The sequence below is a fragment of the Monopterus albus genome, unplaced genomic scaffold, assembly GCF_001952655.1.
Source record: "Monopterus albus unplaced genomic scaffold, M_albus_1.0 scaffold107.1, whole genome shotgun sequence".
Taxonomy (NCBI): Eukaryota; Metazoa; Chordata; class Actinopteri; order Synbranchiformes; family Synbranchidae; genus Monopterus; species Monopterus albus.
Window position 1 is genome coordinate 161,295 of NW_018127987.1, and position 14,193 is coordinate 175,487.

Below are 14,193 nucleotides of genomic sequence, written 5' to 3' on the forward strand. Positions count from 1 at the left end.
TGCATCACTGTCTGGTATGGCAGCACTACTGCTATGGACCGCAAGCACCTGCAGAGAGTGGTAAAGACTGCGGAGAAGATCACCAGGACTCCAGGGCCCTCTCTGCAGAGCATTTACCACCGCAGGGTGCGTAGGAAAGCTGCCTCTATCCTCAAAGATCCCACCCACCCCCAGCACGAACTGTTTGCCTCCCTACCCTCTGGCCGGAGGTTCAGAGTGTGAAATGCAGGGCCTGCATACTGAAAAATTCTTCTTTCCCTCTGTCATCAGACTCCTGAACAGCTGAGGAGTTTATTACCAGGAAATACGTCATGTACTGTCGACCTGTACTGTTTACATACTCGGTTTGCACATGCATAATTGCACATTTACTGTTGACTGCTGCACATGCTACTCCCATGTAGCATACATTCTCTTATTATATTCCTATATATTTTTATTATATTGCTGCATTTGCTGCTTAAAGTGTCTTAGATTTTGTGTAACTTATTTATCTACTTTATATTTCATTTGTATTTTGTGGCATTCATGTGGACGGCAAAGTTAGAATTTCATTGTACAGGGAAATTTCCTAACTGTGCATATGACAAATAAACACTTTGACCTTGTTGTTGCCATAAAAGATATTTATCAGCAGATCATGTGTACTAAAGTGACGCCTATTTGTGTTTGAGATTCAAATCACTTATTATAAGCAGATCTCTTATATATTATTATGTATTATCATAATACATCTATGTGGGGGCAGCATTACGCCACGCAGCGTACAGGCTGTCGGAAATCTAATAGAAGAAGGAAAAGAAGAAGAAGAAGAAAAGAAATTGAGTTGTGAGGGGCGGGGTTTTGTTGGAGGCAAAATTCCTGTAAGGGGAAGGCGTTATTTGTAGATAAAACTAGGTCGGAGTATAGATTTGTCTGCCTTTAAATGTGACAAGGAGATAAACAAGGAGAGGTAAACACATAAGCACGCCGAAAAACACTGAACGTAGACTTTTTGCAAAGATAATAGCCAGATAGCCTAATTGTTAGCGTTGTGCCTGCATTAAGCAGCTAGCATCGCTAGTTAGTTAGCCTATATATATTAAATTAACGTTGTACCCTTTGCATTAGTAAACGTTAGTGTTAGCACCGAAATAACGGTTCTTATATACTCATATTATATTTCTGTATTCAACCTGTTTCTAGCCCAGTTACAAACGTTAAAGAATGTTAGGTATAACAAATCATTCTTTTGTTTAGAGAAAGCTAACCTGCATAGTCCATTGTAGTTAGCTACAGCTGGCTAGCTTCTGGCTTTCCTCCATGTTGGAAATTTCTCTCGCATTCATCTGTCATAGTGACAACTTCTCTGCTAATAAAAATAGCACAGTACCCCGGTTTGCCGTGATTATTACTCTGGCAGTGGCAGTGATTAAGTCCGCCAGAATCACAAGTTATTACTTCTCTATACAGAGGGGTAACGCTAGTTGTTTGACTGGTCCTCTGAAAGAGTAACCCTCTGTTCCCCTGTTAAAAACAGTCTTAGTGCTTGAAACGTTCAGGTTGCACTCCTGCAGTGGGACCCTACAAGTTTCACTACTTACTACCCCTTTTATTCCAGTCTTCCCTGTGAGGCGATTGAATCCTAATGAGCTGACAGTTTTTTTTTATGTTAAATTATAATAACGGATGATTTTAGTTTTCCTATGTGATCCTGTTGCAAGAGTCCACAATTGCATATTCAACAAGTCTTCATACTAAGATATTTGCAGCTAAGAAGGTATGCAATATATAAATTTAAGAATGCAACATTTTCTGTCACAACTGTCTTTGATGAGTGGCTTTTCGGTTTTTAGCAGCAAAGATGGATGCAGGTGAAGACCAAAACACAGGCACCACCAGTGGAAATCCACAGGCTAGCGGGAACTCCCGTGCACCCCAGATAGCCCACATGTCTCTATATGAGAGACAGGCTGTACAGGTAAGAGTTTGTGTACATAAAATATTATATAGATGTGATAGCCAGGACCTCCAGCGTGCACTGGGGCGGTTTGCAGCCGAGTGTGAAGCGGCTGGGATGAGAATCAACACCTCTAAATCTGAGGCCATGGTTCTCAGTCGGAAAAGGGTGGCTTGTTCCCTTCAGGTTGGTGGAGAGTTCAAGTATCTTGGGGTCTTGTTCACGAGTGAGGAAAGGATGGAACGGGAGATTGACAGGCGGATCGGTGCAGCTTCTGCAGTAATGCGGTCGATGTACCGGTCCGTTGTGGTGAAGAAGGAGCTGAGCTGTAAGGCGAAGCTCTCGGATGTAATGGTCGATCTACGTTCCGACTCTCACCTATGGTCATGACCTTTGGGTCATGACTGAAAGGGCAAGATCCCGGATACAGGCGGCCGAAATGAGCTTGATGCCTCCTGGGCGCCTTCCTAGGGAGGTGTTCCGGTCATGTCCCACCGGGAGGAGGCCCCGGGGAAGACCCAGGACATGCTGGAGGGACTGTGTCTCTTGGTTGGCCTGGAAACGCCTCAGCATTCCCCCGGAGGAGCTGGAGGAAGTGTCTGGAGAGAGGGAAGTCTGGGCATCTTTGCTTAGACTGCTGCCCCTGCGACCCAGTTCCGGATAAGCGGAGGAAGATGGATGGATGTGATGGGAAAACTAATATTTGGTATCTCGTATTGCCTATTTATATTCTTTGGATTAGTCTTAAAACGATGTATGTTTATGTATGTGTGTGTGTTTAGGCTCTCCAAGCGCTGCAACGACAGCCAAATGCAGCTCAGTACTTCCAACAGCTCATGCTACAGCAGCAGATCAGTAGTGCCCAATTGCACAATTTGGCTGCTGTGCAACAGGTAACCAGGATCATGACATGAATATATACACTGAATCAACATATAATTGAATTTATACATTTATGACAAGTTCACCAAAAACTGAAATATTTTGAGCTTCATAAACACTGATGTGCCTATTAAAGTGGGCGGTCAGTGTAGTCAGTAAATAGTATGGTAAGTCAAAGCATCACACCTGATCTCTTTAATTTCTTCCTTTAAACCAGGCCACACTTGCAGCTAGTCGCCAGTCCAATACCCCAAGTAACAGCATGCCCCAGGCACCTACCACTGTAAGGGTTTTTGTCAATTATTTTTGAATTACAGTACAGTACAAAATTTATTAAAATAGTAGGTGGGCTTGATAAAAAGCTTTAATTTTCCTTTCCAGGTCAACCTAAGCACCACATCTGCAGGAGGGACGCTGACTAATCCTCGTCCCCATGGCCCGGCCACCTCTGCAACAACTACAGCTCTCAACCAGTCTGTGTTGCTGGGTGGAAATTCAGCAGGTCAGGGACAGATGTATCTTAGGGTGAGTTATACATTATTATGTACTGTGTTCATTTTTAGTAATCATCAGTTAAATTACTACATATTGTGCTTCCTGTGAGACAAATTTTTATGATAGAACAATTCAACCTTTGTTAGAGTTCTGTTAAAAATTAGAACTTGACACTGGAAATGTTAGCACATCATTAAATATTCCATATTGTTACATAGTCATTAAATAATCTATTAGTTATTTACATTGTTGACAGTTTGTTGTGTTCCTTGTGTAGGTCAACCGCTCTCTCAGGGCTCCACTTGCCTCTCAGCTCATCTTTATGCCTGGTGGTACAGCAACAGCTACTGTAGCAACAGTTGCCCAGACACAGTCTCAGCAGCAGCAGCAGCTGGATGTTGCTCCTAACACTGCCAATGCCCAGGCTGACAATGATCAGGTTTGAGTATAAAGATGGGTGGAAATCAGTGATGGATGAGGACATCATTCCATCGCTCATCTGTATTTGAGTATAATTACGTTCATGTAAAGTCTGAGCTATTTTAAGTCGTGTCTTGGTGGAGATTGCTGAAGGAAGAATATTTGACTCCACTAACCTCTTCTGCTGCTGCGTTTCTCAAATGCATTAAATCATAACCTACCCTTTTCTGTATCTCTCAGGTGCAGAACCTGGCACTACACTGTGCTTCCAGAGCAGTTGCTGTAAAGTCTGAGCTTCCAGAAAGGAAAGATACTGCCAGCTTTCCCCTCTGTCAGCAGCAGCAGACTGTCCCCCAAACACCTCAGCAGCAACAAGTGCAACCACAACAGCAACAACAAATGGCCAAACCCAACTTCACTCAACAGTCCACCGCCAATACTATGACTATAAAGACTGGAAACCAGGCTGCCATGACTGTTACACCTGCTGCTTCAGTAGCTCCTTCCTCCACCTCGTCTCCAGCGCTCCCTCTGTCCCAGCTCCTCTTGTCCTCCTCTGCTGCTCCTGTGATTCTGGTGCCCACCTCCAGTGTTCCTACCTCCACTCAGGGCTACCCCATTGGCTCAGTGACCCCAAAAGCCAGTGTCAACACGCAGACTCTGGTGGTGCAGCCGCTACAACAGGCCAGCACTACTGCAGACAAAGGTCCTGTGCCTATCCAGCCCAAGACAGCTCAGGGACACCGTTTACCTGTGCAGCTTCCCCCTAGACACCCACCTCCAATTCTCCCAGCTCCACCTAACAACAGCCAAGCCACCACTGGGGGACACAATCCTCCCCACATCCCTGTCCAGCTTGTGGGAGCCAGACAGAGCTTAGCAGGAAACACACAGGCTGTGGCACTGGCACAGGCACGAAGCAGCACAACCCAGGAAAGTACAGCTGGTGGGAATGTCTCCAACAGCAGTGTTATGGTAAGGTCAGGTTGGTTAGGTGTAGATAAGTATTTTGGTAGAAGAAATTGTAATGCTCTCTGCTGTGTTTTTCCACATACATTAGACCAAGCCTGCCGGTGGCTCTCTGAAGAGGAAATCTGACTGTGATGCACCAAATGAGATGCCAACAGAATCATCTGACTCCGCACCCCTTAAAGATTCTGCTCCTCCCTTATCCCCAGCCCCTACCAAGGATTCTGGTAAATGGATAATTTGTCATTTCTAAATGAATCATAAAAACATTGTTAGCAATATTTAAATATTGTAACTAAGTCTAGAAATCTGGATGAAAGCTCTTTGTTTTCTGTGTTTTTTTTTTTATCTTCAGCAGCCCCTCCTGCGGCCTCTGCCTTCTCGTCTCCTCCCACCCTGTCCTTGCCAGTGCCTTTGTCAAGAGTTGGGCATGGGGACAAAGACAGAGCACCTGTTCCCCAGGCAGTGGTCAAACCTCAAGTCCTCACCCACCTTATAGAGGGCTTTGTCATCCAGGAGGGCGCCGAGCCGTTCCCTGTAAGTGTACCTCGCTAAGACACGCTCATTTCACACCAGATCAGAAGCTTAATTCGAATGACACTTGCTACTCACTTTTGTGCGTGAAAAGTTGCTGTTAGGCTTGTATTTGATGTGATAGGTTGCGGGACTCCTCAAAGACAGAGATTTTGCTCTGGTTGGCCGCTCAGAGAACGGACCCCCAAGTAAGTGCTGGTATAAAATTTATTTTTTAATAAACGAGTATGATACCATAAATATTAAATGTATATTGCACTTTATGTTTTCCATTATCTCTTCAGTGTTGAAATGTGAGTACTGTGGAAGCCTTGCTCCAGCCAGCCAATTCAGAGGATCAAAGAGGTTCTGTACAAATACTTGTGCTAAAAGGTAGGCTTTCCATTAGCATCATAAAGCTTACATTTCCACATAATTCTTAAAGCTATGTAATTTTCTTCTAATATTTTAGTTGAGGTATGCTCCAAAAGCAGTTTAATGTGGAGAGGTACTGACAAAGGCTTCTCTGACTCAGACTCATCAATCAGCCTGGCAGGAGTGCAGAGATACTACCTTCTGGTTTTTGATCAAGTCTCATCCTTTTAACCAATTAGAGAAGGTGTGGGAGTTCATGGCTGTCAATTAGAGTGTGGATACCCAAATCAAGCCCAGCGGGATCTGTCGGGCTCGGGTCAGGTTCGGACATTATATACTATAATCTCGTCAGGTTCAGATTCCGCTCTCTTGGGTAGTATGGGTCAGGTTTGGACAGAAATATGCGGCCTGATCATGTTCTACTGTCAATCTATACATGAACACACTTCTGGTCTACTACTTCCCTTGCATAGAGACGTTATGCTAGTATTTGTAGTTGAAGCCTGGGTAAAGTAATGGAGAGGGAGGGGTTGGAGGAACTGAGTAGTCTGCTTTTGAGTCTTTTTTTTTACCTGTCTCATAAAATAAGCTAAATACCCTGTGATAGTCACCAAGGATGGGCAGCTTAGGTAATGAGTGACCAAGAGTTTGCAGGTTTTCATTCCAGCCAATGACTCCACCCAGTAATACCACAAATTATGTACACTGTAAACACTGATTAGAAATAAATCCAAATGTCTTCCATAACACTGACTGTGCTCCTGGATTCATAGGTACAATGTAAGCTGCAGTCAACACTACAAGACAAGCAGAGGGAGAAATGCCGCAGCACTGGCATCACCTCCAGCACCCACTGAGAGCAATGTAAAGCGCAGAGTGAATTCTCGCAGGAGCAGTTCTACTAGGACCTCTAAGATATCAAGCAGGCAGCTACCTGTCAAGGTACAAGCTGTAGTTTTAAGATTGAGGCTGCAAATATTCTATGTTTTCTTGTTGTTAACAAATCACATAGAAAAATCTAATCTTGCAGTTTATTTGTCCTATTAACTGTGTATCTAGTTTATTAGACATCTTAAAAACTGAGCGCCACCATGTGACATTTCTTTTATGCAGTACTTATTTCTGTTCACCTACTTATGAGTAATGCTAAAATTAGTTAACCTGTTTTTTTATGAATCTTTGTGACTCATCTTTATAAATAATAAAGTATTTAGTGAGAACACATTGGTTTGGCTTGACCAGAATACCACAGGCAGTAGAGAAGTACTGGGAATTGGACTAGCACAGTGGCTGATTTGGGGCTTTTTGTGTATTATTGAAAGTAAGAAAAATACAGAATAACACCTCTCATATCCTGTATGTAAAGTTGACTGTATCAACAAATGTAGCATGCATTCTCAAGTTTGACTTTTGTCTTGATCTCTGCTCTTTTGGGTATAGTGTCACTCTGAGTCCAGTCGCTCAGACGACATATCCAGCGATGGGGAAGAAGAAGAGGAGGAGGATTCTCCTTCACTTTCCCCAGGCTCCTCACACTCCTGCTCCAGACCTGACCACAGCGCTCCTCAGTCTGACAGCTCAGGTCCTGGAAGCCTTCCAGTGGATGGGGGTAACTTTCTCTCAACAACTCCTGCTCATTGGAGTGTGGAAGAAGTCTGCAGGTTTATCGCTTCACTTCAAGGTTGGTGGTCAGCAACCAGATCAGGGTTCGTAAGTGCAAGTCGCATCTCTTGTTTGTACTAATTGTTTCTTCTTGTTTTGTTGTCACGCTCAGGTTGCGAGGAGCTGGCTGCCCAGTTTTTGTCACAGGAAATAGATGGGCAGGCTCTGCTGCTTCTGCGAGAGGACCATCTCATTTCTACCATGAATATCAAGCTGGGTCCTGCCCTAAAGATCTGTGCCTCCATTAACAGCCTGCGTGAGTGATGCAGTCAGTGCTTCACAGGAACACCAGAATAATTTTCTCACTGATGATTTGTCACTGATACCAATACCCGCACATGCTCCTCTTTTAGTAAGAAGTTAAAAAGGAAGGCTGAGATCTAGAGGGGCAGCAAGTATGTGTGGCTTTTTTACAAAGCAGCAGTGCTTCATCAATCACTTGGCGACACAGAGGTGGACAATTTACTTTCTGAACATTGAATGTGCTCAACATACGTTGTATGCATACTCTTATGTATGAGTGGTAAGTATGGACAGTCTGAAGTATCCACATCAGTAGTGTTTGTCAGTTTTTTATGTCACTATTAGTAGAGATTTTTCTATGTATACTCTTGTGAAACCGCACATCTGCCAGCCTGCAGTCATTGGTGCTAGGTCTTTTAGCTAGGCCAGTTCACCTGTTGGGTAAGTAAAAGAAACTTTGCCTTCTTGCTGTATTTCAAACGGTGCTTTAACTTTAGTGGCGTGATTTAGAGTGATGTCAGCAACGGTCCATTTCATTTAAATGTGGCAGTCTTTTAGTAGTTTTTTATTCTTTCTTTGTTTTTTTTTAACCATAGATGTTCCCTCCAGGCTCCGATCACATCGAGCACTCAGAAAAAGTCTGGTATTTTAATTAGTTCATTTTACCAGTTATTATGAAAGTTTAGTTTTGTATCTTTTCCATTTTGTACAACAATTAAAAATATTTTTTCAATGATACAATATAGTTTAGTAGCTTTAATCAACTTAACTACCTGAAAATAGGCATTCCTCATGGTTTGCTCTGTCAAGGGCTGAGTGGACGTGCTCTGTGTACATGTATGCAGTACTGCCAATAAAGTATACCAGTTAGTGGATGCATTTCTGTATGCTTTCCCTCTGACATCCGCTAAGCTCATTTGTTGCTCATAGGTGTCCACATAAACTGAGCTTATAGAGAAAACAGAGTGTAATAATAAGTCATTATGCCCAAGTGCAAATAAAGATAATTCCTTTAATGTCCATTTCTGCAACTCAGAATCATACACAGTGCGGTAATAATAGTTATTACATCCTTCATACATTGGCATCATGTAGTTAAGATTTGTAAACCTTCATCACTGTATATTTACAGTATCAAGTACAAGTTCATAATGCAACAGCTGAACAATGGTCAGGTTTACATAACTTCTACTATAACATTTTGGTAGTTTGTCCCAACTGAACTTGAGCCATTTAGGTATTGCCCAGACTGTCAAAGACACACATGAATAGGGTCTGAAAATGAATTGTTTATGAAGATTTTTTCTCATTTACATTGTCTGGGCCTGAAGTAGGAGAGTACATAAAAAAATAAAGGAACAATTTCAGTTATACACTTATACACAGAGTTTAGAACACCTTTATTGTACCTGAGAGATTTATATTGTAAAAGTGCACTGCTGGGATTTTTGAGAATCGTGCAATTTATTTTGCCGGCACAGGCAGTGATCAGAAAACGGTGTAGCTGTTGGTTTCCCCGTATCCTGCTGCCTGCAGGTACTGCTCAATGTTAACTGGCCCCGGCACTTTAAGGACCTTGTCAGAGGCACCTTTTTCTCCTGAGACAAGTTTTCGGCTCACTTCAGCCAAGGACGGTCGATCTTGATCCTTCCACTGGCAACAACCCTTAATAATGGAGTACCTGAGAGAAAGAGAGAAAATTGTCTGAACTTCAGAGCACACTTGTTAAAGAAGCAAACTATAATTGATGAATTGCTTTAGATTTGGTGTTTTATTGTCTTCAGCATGCAGTGGACACTCACAGAGAGTTGGAGCAGTTAGAGGGTTTTTTCAGAGTTTTCCCTCGTTGATGAAATTGCAGAAGCTCATTGACTGGGACTTCTGCAAATGGAGCTTCACCTGGAGAGCAAATAGTAAATATAATAGGTAAAGCTGTTGAAACTCTTCACTAAAATAATAAATAACTCTTGGCTATGCCAGCCAATTAAATACCTTATAGCTTAAGGTTCTTCATCACATTAACACAAAAATTATATTAAAATAAGTTCAATATTTCTGTAAAGTCGATCTGTTTATTTTCAACATTGCCTACAATTGCATTATGTAGTTATAATGTAGGTACAGGAAAATTTTCTGACAATTAAACTTAAATTGTCTCAGTATATATTCTCATACAGGTTTTCTATTATGACCTATGTTTCCAAAAGTTAAAATTCAACTTACCCAATGTTGCCATTTCATACAACATGATGCCAAATGACCAGCTAGAGAGAGACACACATAACCAAACACAGGTTAGAGTCTTCCAATTAGTAAATGTTCTTAATAATAAAGTAACTGAATATGCATTTCATGTCTATACAGTGATACTTTAGTAACAACATTTAATAAATAATTTAGTTTTTATGCTGCTGCAGCAATATCTGTATTAAAGAATGTAAACCGCAGAGAATTCCAGGTCATCTGCGAGGTAGGTGACCCAGGGAGTTTGTGGATAAGTGGTTCTATAAAAAGAACTCACACATCACTGCTGTGAGTGGCAGGCCTCTTGGCTATCACCTCTGGTGCCTGCCATTTTCTCATGCCGGGGTCATCTGTCTGAGTGGCTCCTTGGTTTTTCCTTGTGTAGACCCCATGCAGGCCCCAAAGCTTGGCTGTGAGCTCCTTACTGACTAGGACACTGTGGGCACGGATATTTCCATGGAGAAGATCTTTGCTGTGAAGGAACTCCTGAACAGACAGCAAGATAAGGGAATTGGCCTCAAGCACACAACACTGTACAGTACATGTCATGTCTTTCATTAATGCTGACATAAGGTAAATTTAATATGCAAAGACCTTCCTAAAATCTCACAGAAACTGCATTCGTAGCCAATCTTTTGACACTATGTACTGGTGGGACAGATCCAGATCCACAGGTAATTCAGTATTGACAATTAACATTTGTGGGTTGCGAATGAAATGCCTCTACGACCATCAGACAAACATTCATGAATGTCTGTGCATGAATGTTTCCCACAGGATAGCTGCAATAACTTTGGTGGTTCCACCATCAGATTAAAACTTCATTTTGTCCAATCCTTTGGTTTAATACCCGCAAGATTAATGATATTCTCATTACATTCAGCTATACTTTGTATTTATGCTAATAAGCAAACCAGCTAACATCAGCATTTTAGGATTCTCACTGTGAGAAGGTTAGCATGCTGACATTTAGATAATGTATTATTATGACTGATGCTTCCAGAGCTGCCAACATTGCCATAGACTGTCTTTCTGTTGTCCACAAAGTGATGAGAAATATATATAGGACAAGATTACTTTTCTTGGCACTTTTGGCATTGTCAGATACAGCAGGTGTCTGCTGTGATGGAGTTTTGGAGGGAAATCCTTTCAATGAGAGATGAGGGGACAGGACCGAAATTTGTCACTGATTTGAAAGTGGCCTAAAAATGGTGAGAACATATTTATCAGCATACGAACCAGTGCTGAAGCCACCTGGCTGGCCATAGTAAATATGCGTCTCTCAGTCATCTCACATGGAGGATCCACACCTTCCTGAAAAAACAAACACAAAAGGAAGCTATACCATTTGAATGCTTTTTACTTAAATTAGTCTGATGTTTGAGTTAACACAAATAAGAGCAGTTTACCTTCTGTAAAAATAAATCATGCACTGCCTACCTGTCTGCATCTCCACAGGAAGCTAAGCAGGTCTCTATTCTCCAGCTCCTCCACAACTGTCACCAGAGGAGCTCGCAGAGAGACAACACCGAGAAGCTCTGGCAGGAAAGGATGAGGTCCGAGCTGGGCCAGGAAGGATGCAAAGCCCAGGAAGCTCTGTCTTTCAGTGGCATCAGCAGAGTCTGTAGGAAGGGTAAGAATGACAGGGCGATGCTAGAGAAAAATGAACAGTGCGGCTACATGTCTAAGTCAGATGACAAAGACCTGCAAATGAGACAATTAAGAGCTTTTCTCAACAGACACGTACAAACATTATTTACATCAATAAAGTGCTAGTTATCCATCTCACCATTTAGCACCCGCAGCACCACATTCCTGTTTTCCATACAGGCCCTATAGACAGACACAGAGGAGTTGGAGCGCAGGGAGAAGACAACAGGCAGGGGGGTGACCAGGTTGAAGGACTCAGGCAGCCTCTTGCGGGGCAACTCCCTGGGCTGGACAATGGGAGTGAAACTAGGCTTAGCGGGCTCTGGTGAGGGGTTCGGCTGGATAGAGGGTGTGCTTGCAGGAACGGTGAGGTGTTTAGAGGGGTAAGTGTTTGAGGATTGGAAGGTGGAGTAGGAATTGGGCACGTCCAGAGCGATGCTTTCATGCTCTAAGACATTGATGCCTGGTGGAGCTATGCACAGACAGACAGGCAGAAAGGGAAAAATGAATGGGAATATACCATAAGAAATAACAGCAAGAATAAACATGAGTATAGGTAAATAAAACTATTAGTCTATGTACAGAGCTGGAAAAGTTTCTGACTGAAGCTTAGCTAGACAGAGCACATACAATATTGATTACAGGGGATAATATAACTAAACCTCTAAAACTTGTCATCTCCTTAGCTTGAATAGATATGGTGGTTTAAAAAAAGCAGAATACTATTATATAAACCCTTTTAAAGACACATTTAACAAATGGTTTTTAACACACTATAATGTAATTGTACACAGCTATAAGGGCATTTTAAGTGTATTAATGTACTGTATCACCATTCATTATCGCAGTCATGCATTATTCTGTGGTGCCCCATTTATGGGTGTCCCCATAACACATACATTAAAAAACAGCTCTATACTACAATAAGGTGTTGTAAACCATTTATTAAACATTTATATAAATGCTAAATAAAACTTAAAATAAAGTGTTGCAGAATAAACGTAATTTCAATGCCCTGCAGTGGCAACCTAGAAGTTCAAAATATAACATTTGTCAGCGATAGAAACGAGGAGGTTGCTGTACCTTTGCAATTTCAGGTCAATTCATTTATATATTTTGTAGAATACCGTGCAAAAGCATCATAGTGTAATCCGGGGCAAAAATGTATGAAGTATGACTTTCAAAACATTTTGTAGTTTAAGTAGCACTATAAACAGTTAAACTTCTAACTACACTTCCTGAATTTGCTCATCACAAGAAATACGCATATGGAAACATTTTGGTGACTATTTGAAATATACAGTATTCACTTAAACCTGTCTCATATGCTGTGAGTACTTTAATCCAGGTAACTGCTACATCTGATCCAGTGACTTACCATCAATGCCATGCAGTGTTCTCCTGAAGTCTGATTTTGAGCTCCGTGGACGTTTGCGTTGAACTTTCTCTGGACAAAAGCGCAGCAGAAAAATGAAGACCAGAGTGACCAGGAAGCTGGCCAGCAGGATGACAGGCACAACAATCACCTCCTTTTCATACACGCGGATCTCTGCGCACAGAAAGAGACATTAGGAAACATCAGTGTCTTAAGTAACTCAAGTCTGAGGTATAGTGATCTCACAGTTACAGATATGTTTGTGCAGTACGTGTTGGTATTTGTTCAACCTAACAGTTAACCAGACCTCTGATGGCCAGACTGGCTTAGGCAGCCACCATCTTTGAGCTTCTTCTTTGCTGATAAAACTCACCACAAATTGTATCTCCATTACTGCAGTGGGAGTTTGATAACGAAGTCATCCTGTAGAATGTGAAAAAAAAGATAAGATTGTATTGCTGTTTGTGCGCGCCTCTCACACAGTTCATACAGGAACCTTACCTTCAACAAGTTTCTAGTATTTCCATACACCTATTTGTCATGGCTTCAGGATATTTTCTATTTGCAAAATCAATTAAAGTCTTTGTTGTGGGTAAACATGTAGATAAAGTGACAGTGTCCTGAATCCCATTTTGTTTCTTGGGTTGAATCTGTGAATAGTAACATGAATCTTTAACCAGTATGACAAGGTGTCTAAGCAAACATGTAACTGAGACCAAGAAATTCAGATGTTATGTCACAAAGTTGAGGTCAAATGCTTTCTTCGTGGCAGTCGGAATAAAAACTAAGGCGCCAAATACTTTTTATTCAGTTCAACTTCTTTTGTAGCACAGACCCTTGAACCTTTTACATGTTGTTGATCAAGATGATGTAATGGTAGGCTATACAAACCAATACACACCCTTCACCAAAGCTGTAAACAGAAAAAATGTTTATGCTCTGTTTGAATTCATAGCTACTTTAAATGTGGTGTGTATAACCAAAGTGAAGCCCTTCAAACATATGATCATTCTTTTACATCAGATCCAAGATCTCTAAACCTGTTCACCTGCATTTCTTTGACAAGATTAGTGCTGGTGTTACACTACACACCTAAAGGGCAAATATACATAGAAAAACAGTACCAGCTTGCATCTACAAACTAAATGAAGACTCTCTTGTTTATCATACAAATACTAAACCCAGACTGAGATACAAAGTTAATGCTTGTATTAAGTTAAGTTTGTACACCAGTTCACTCTGCCTCTCAGCTACCTTAACAATCTCATGCGTCTTAATAAACAGAGTGACAGTATAATAATAGAAGAGACATGTACCTTAGCTCCTTCAGTTACGTCTTATATCCCAAAGAAAACGTTGGTGTCTGTTAATGTAGGCTCATGTTCTGCTCCTTCACACAATCGGGCATGTCTCATACATCCTCCCA

The 14,193-nt window shown here is 41.7% G+C and overlaps 2 protein-coding genes across 7 annotated transcripts; one reads left to right on the forward strand and one right to left on the reverse strand.

The window, feature by feature from the left end:
* The first annotated feature begins 807 nt into the window (after positions 1-807).
* Positions 808-8,080, forward strand: phc1 (polyhomeotic homolog 1). Of its 6 annotated transcripts, none has more exons than XM_020610917.1 (16): positions 808-952; positions 1,704-1,759; positions 1,836-1,960; positions 2,722-2,832; positions 3,039-3,104; positions 3,203-3,346; positions 3,594-3,755; positions 3,977-4,711; positions 4,797-4,932; positions 5,064-5,242; positions 5,364-5,427; positions 5,524-5,611; positions 6,367-6,535; positions 7,034-7,274; positions 7,368-7,511; positions 7,609-8,080. In XM_020610917.1, exons 3-16 carry the CDS (start codon positions 1,844-1,846, stop codon positions 7,617-7,619), a joined length of 2,367 nt encoding a protein of 788 aa, XP_020466573.1. In that variant the 5' UTR covers positions 808-952; positions 1,704-1,759; positions 1,836-1,843; the 3' UTR covers positions 7,620-8,080. The 6 variants fall into 6 exon arrangements, with proteins under 6 accessions (XP_020466573.1, XP_020466571.1, XP_020466569.1 ...); XM_020610913.1 differs by having other exon boundaries at positions 809-952; positions 1,679-1,759; positions 5,061-5,242; XM_020610912.1 differs by having other exon boundaries at positions 809-952; positions 5,061-5,242.
* Positions 8,070-13,382, reverse strand: styk1b (serine/threonine/tyrosine kinase 1b). Its single transcript, XM_020610919.1, has 9 exons — positions 13,141-13,382; positions 12,771-12,941; positions 11,532-11,864; positions 11,183-11,364; positions 10,982-11,056; positions 10,020-10,228; positions 9,722-9,762; positions 9,301-9,397; positions 8,070-9,179 (listed from the first exon to the last, which is right to left on the reverse strand). Exons 1-9 carry the CDS (start codon positions 13,253-13,255, stop codon positions 8,987-8,989), a joined length of 1,416 nt encoding a protein of 471 aa, XP_020466575.1. The 5' UTR covers positions 13,256-13,382; the 3' UTR covers positions 8,070-8,986.
* Positions 13,383-14,193: the final 811 nt, after the last annotated feature.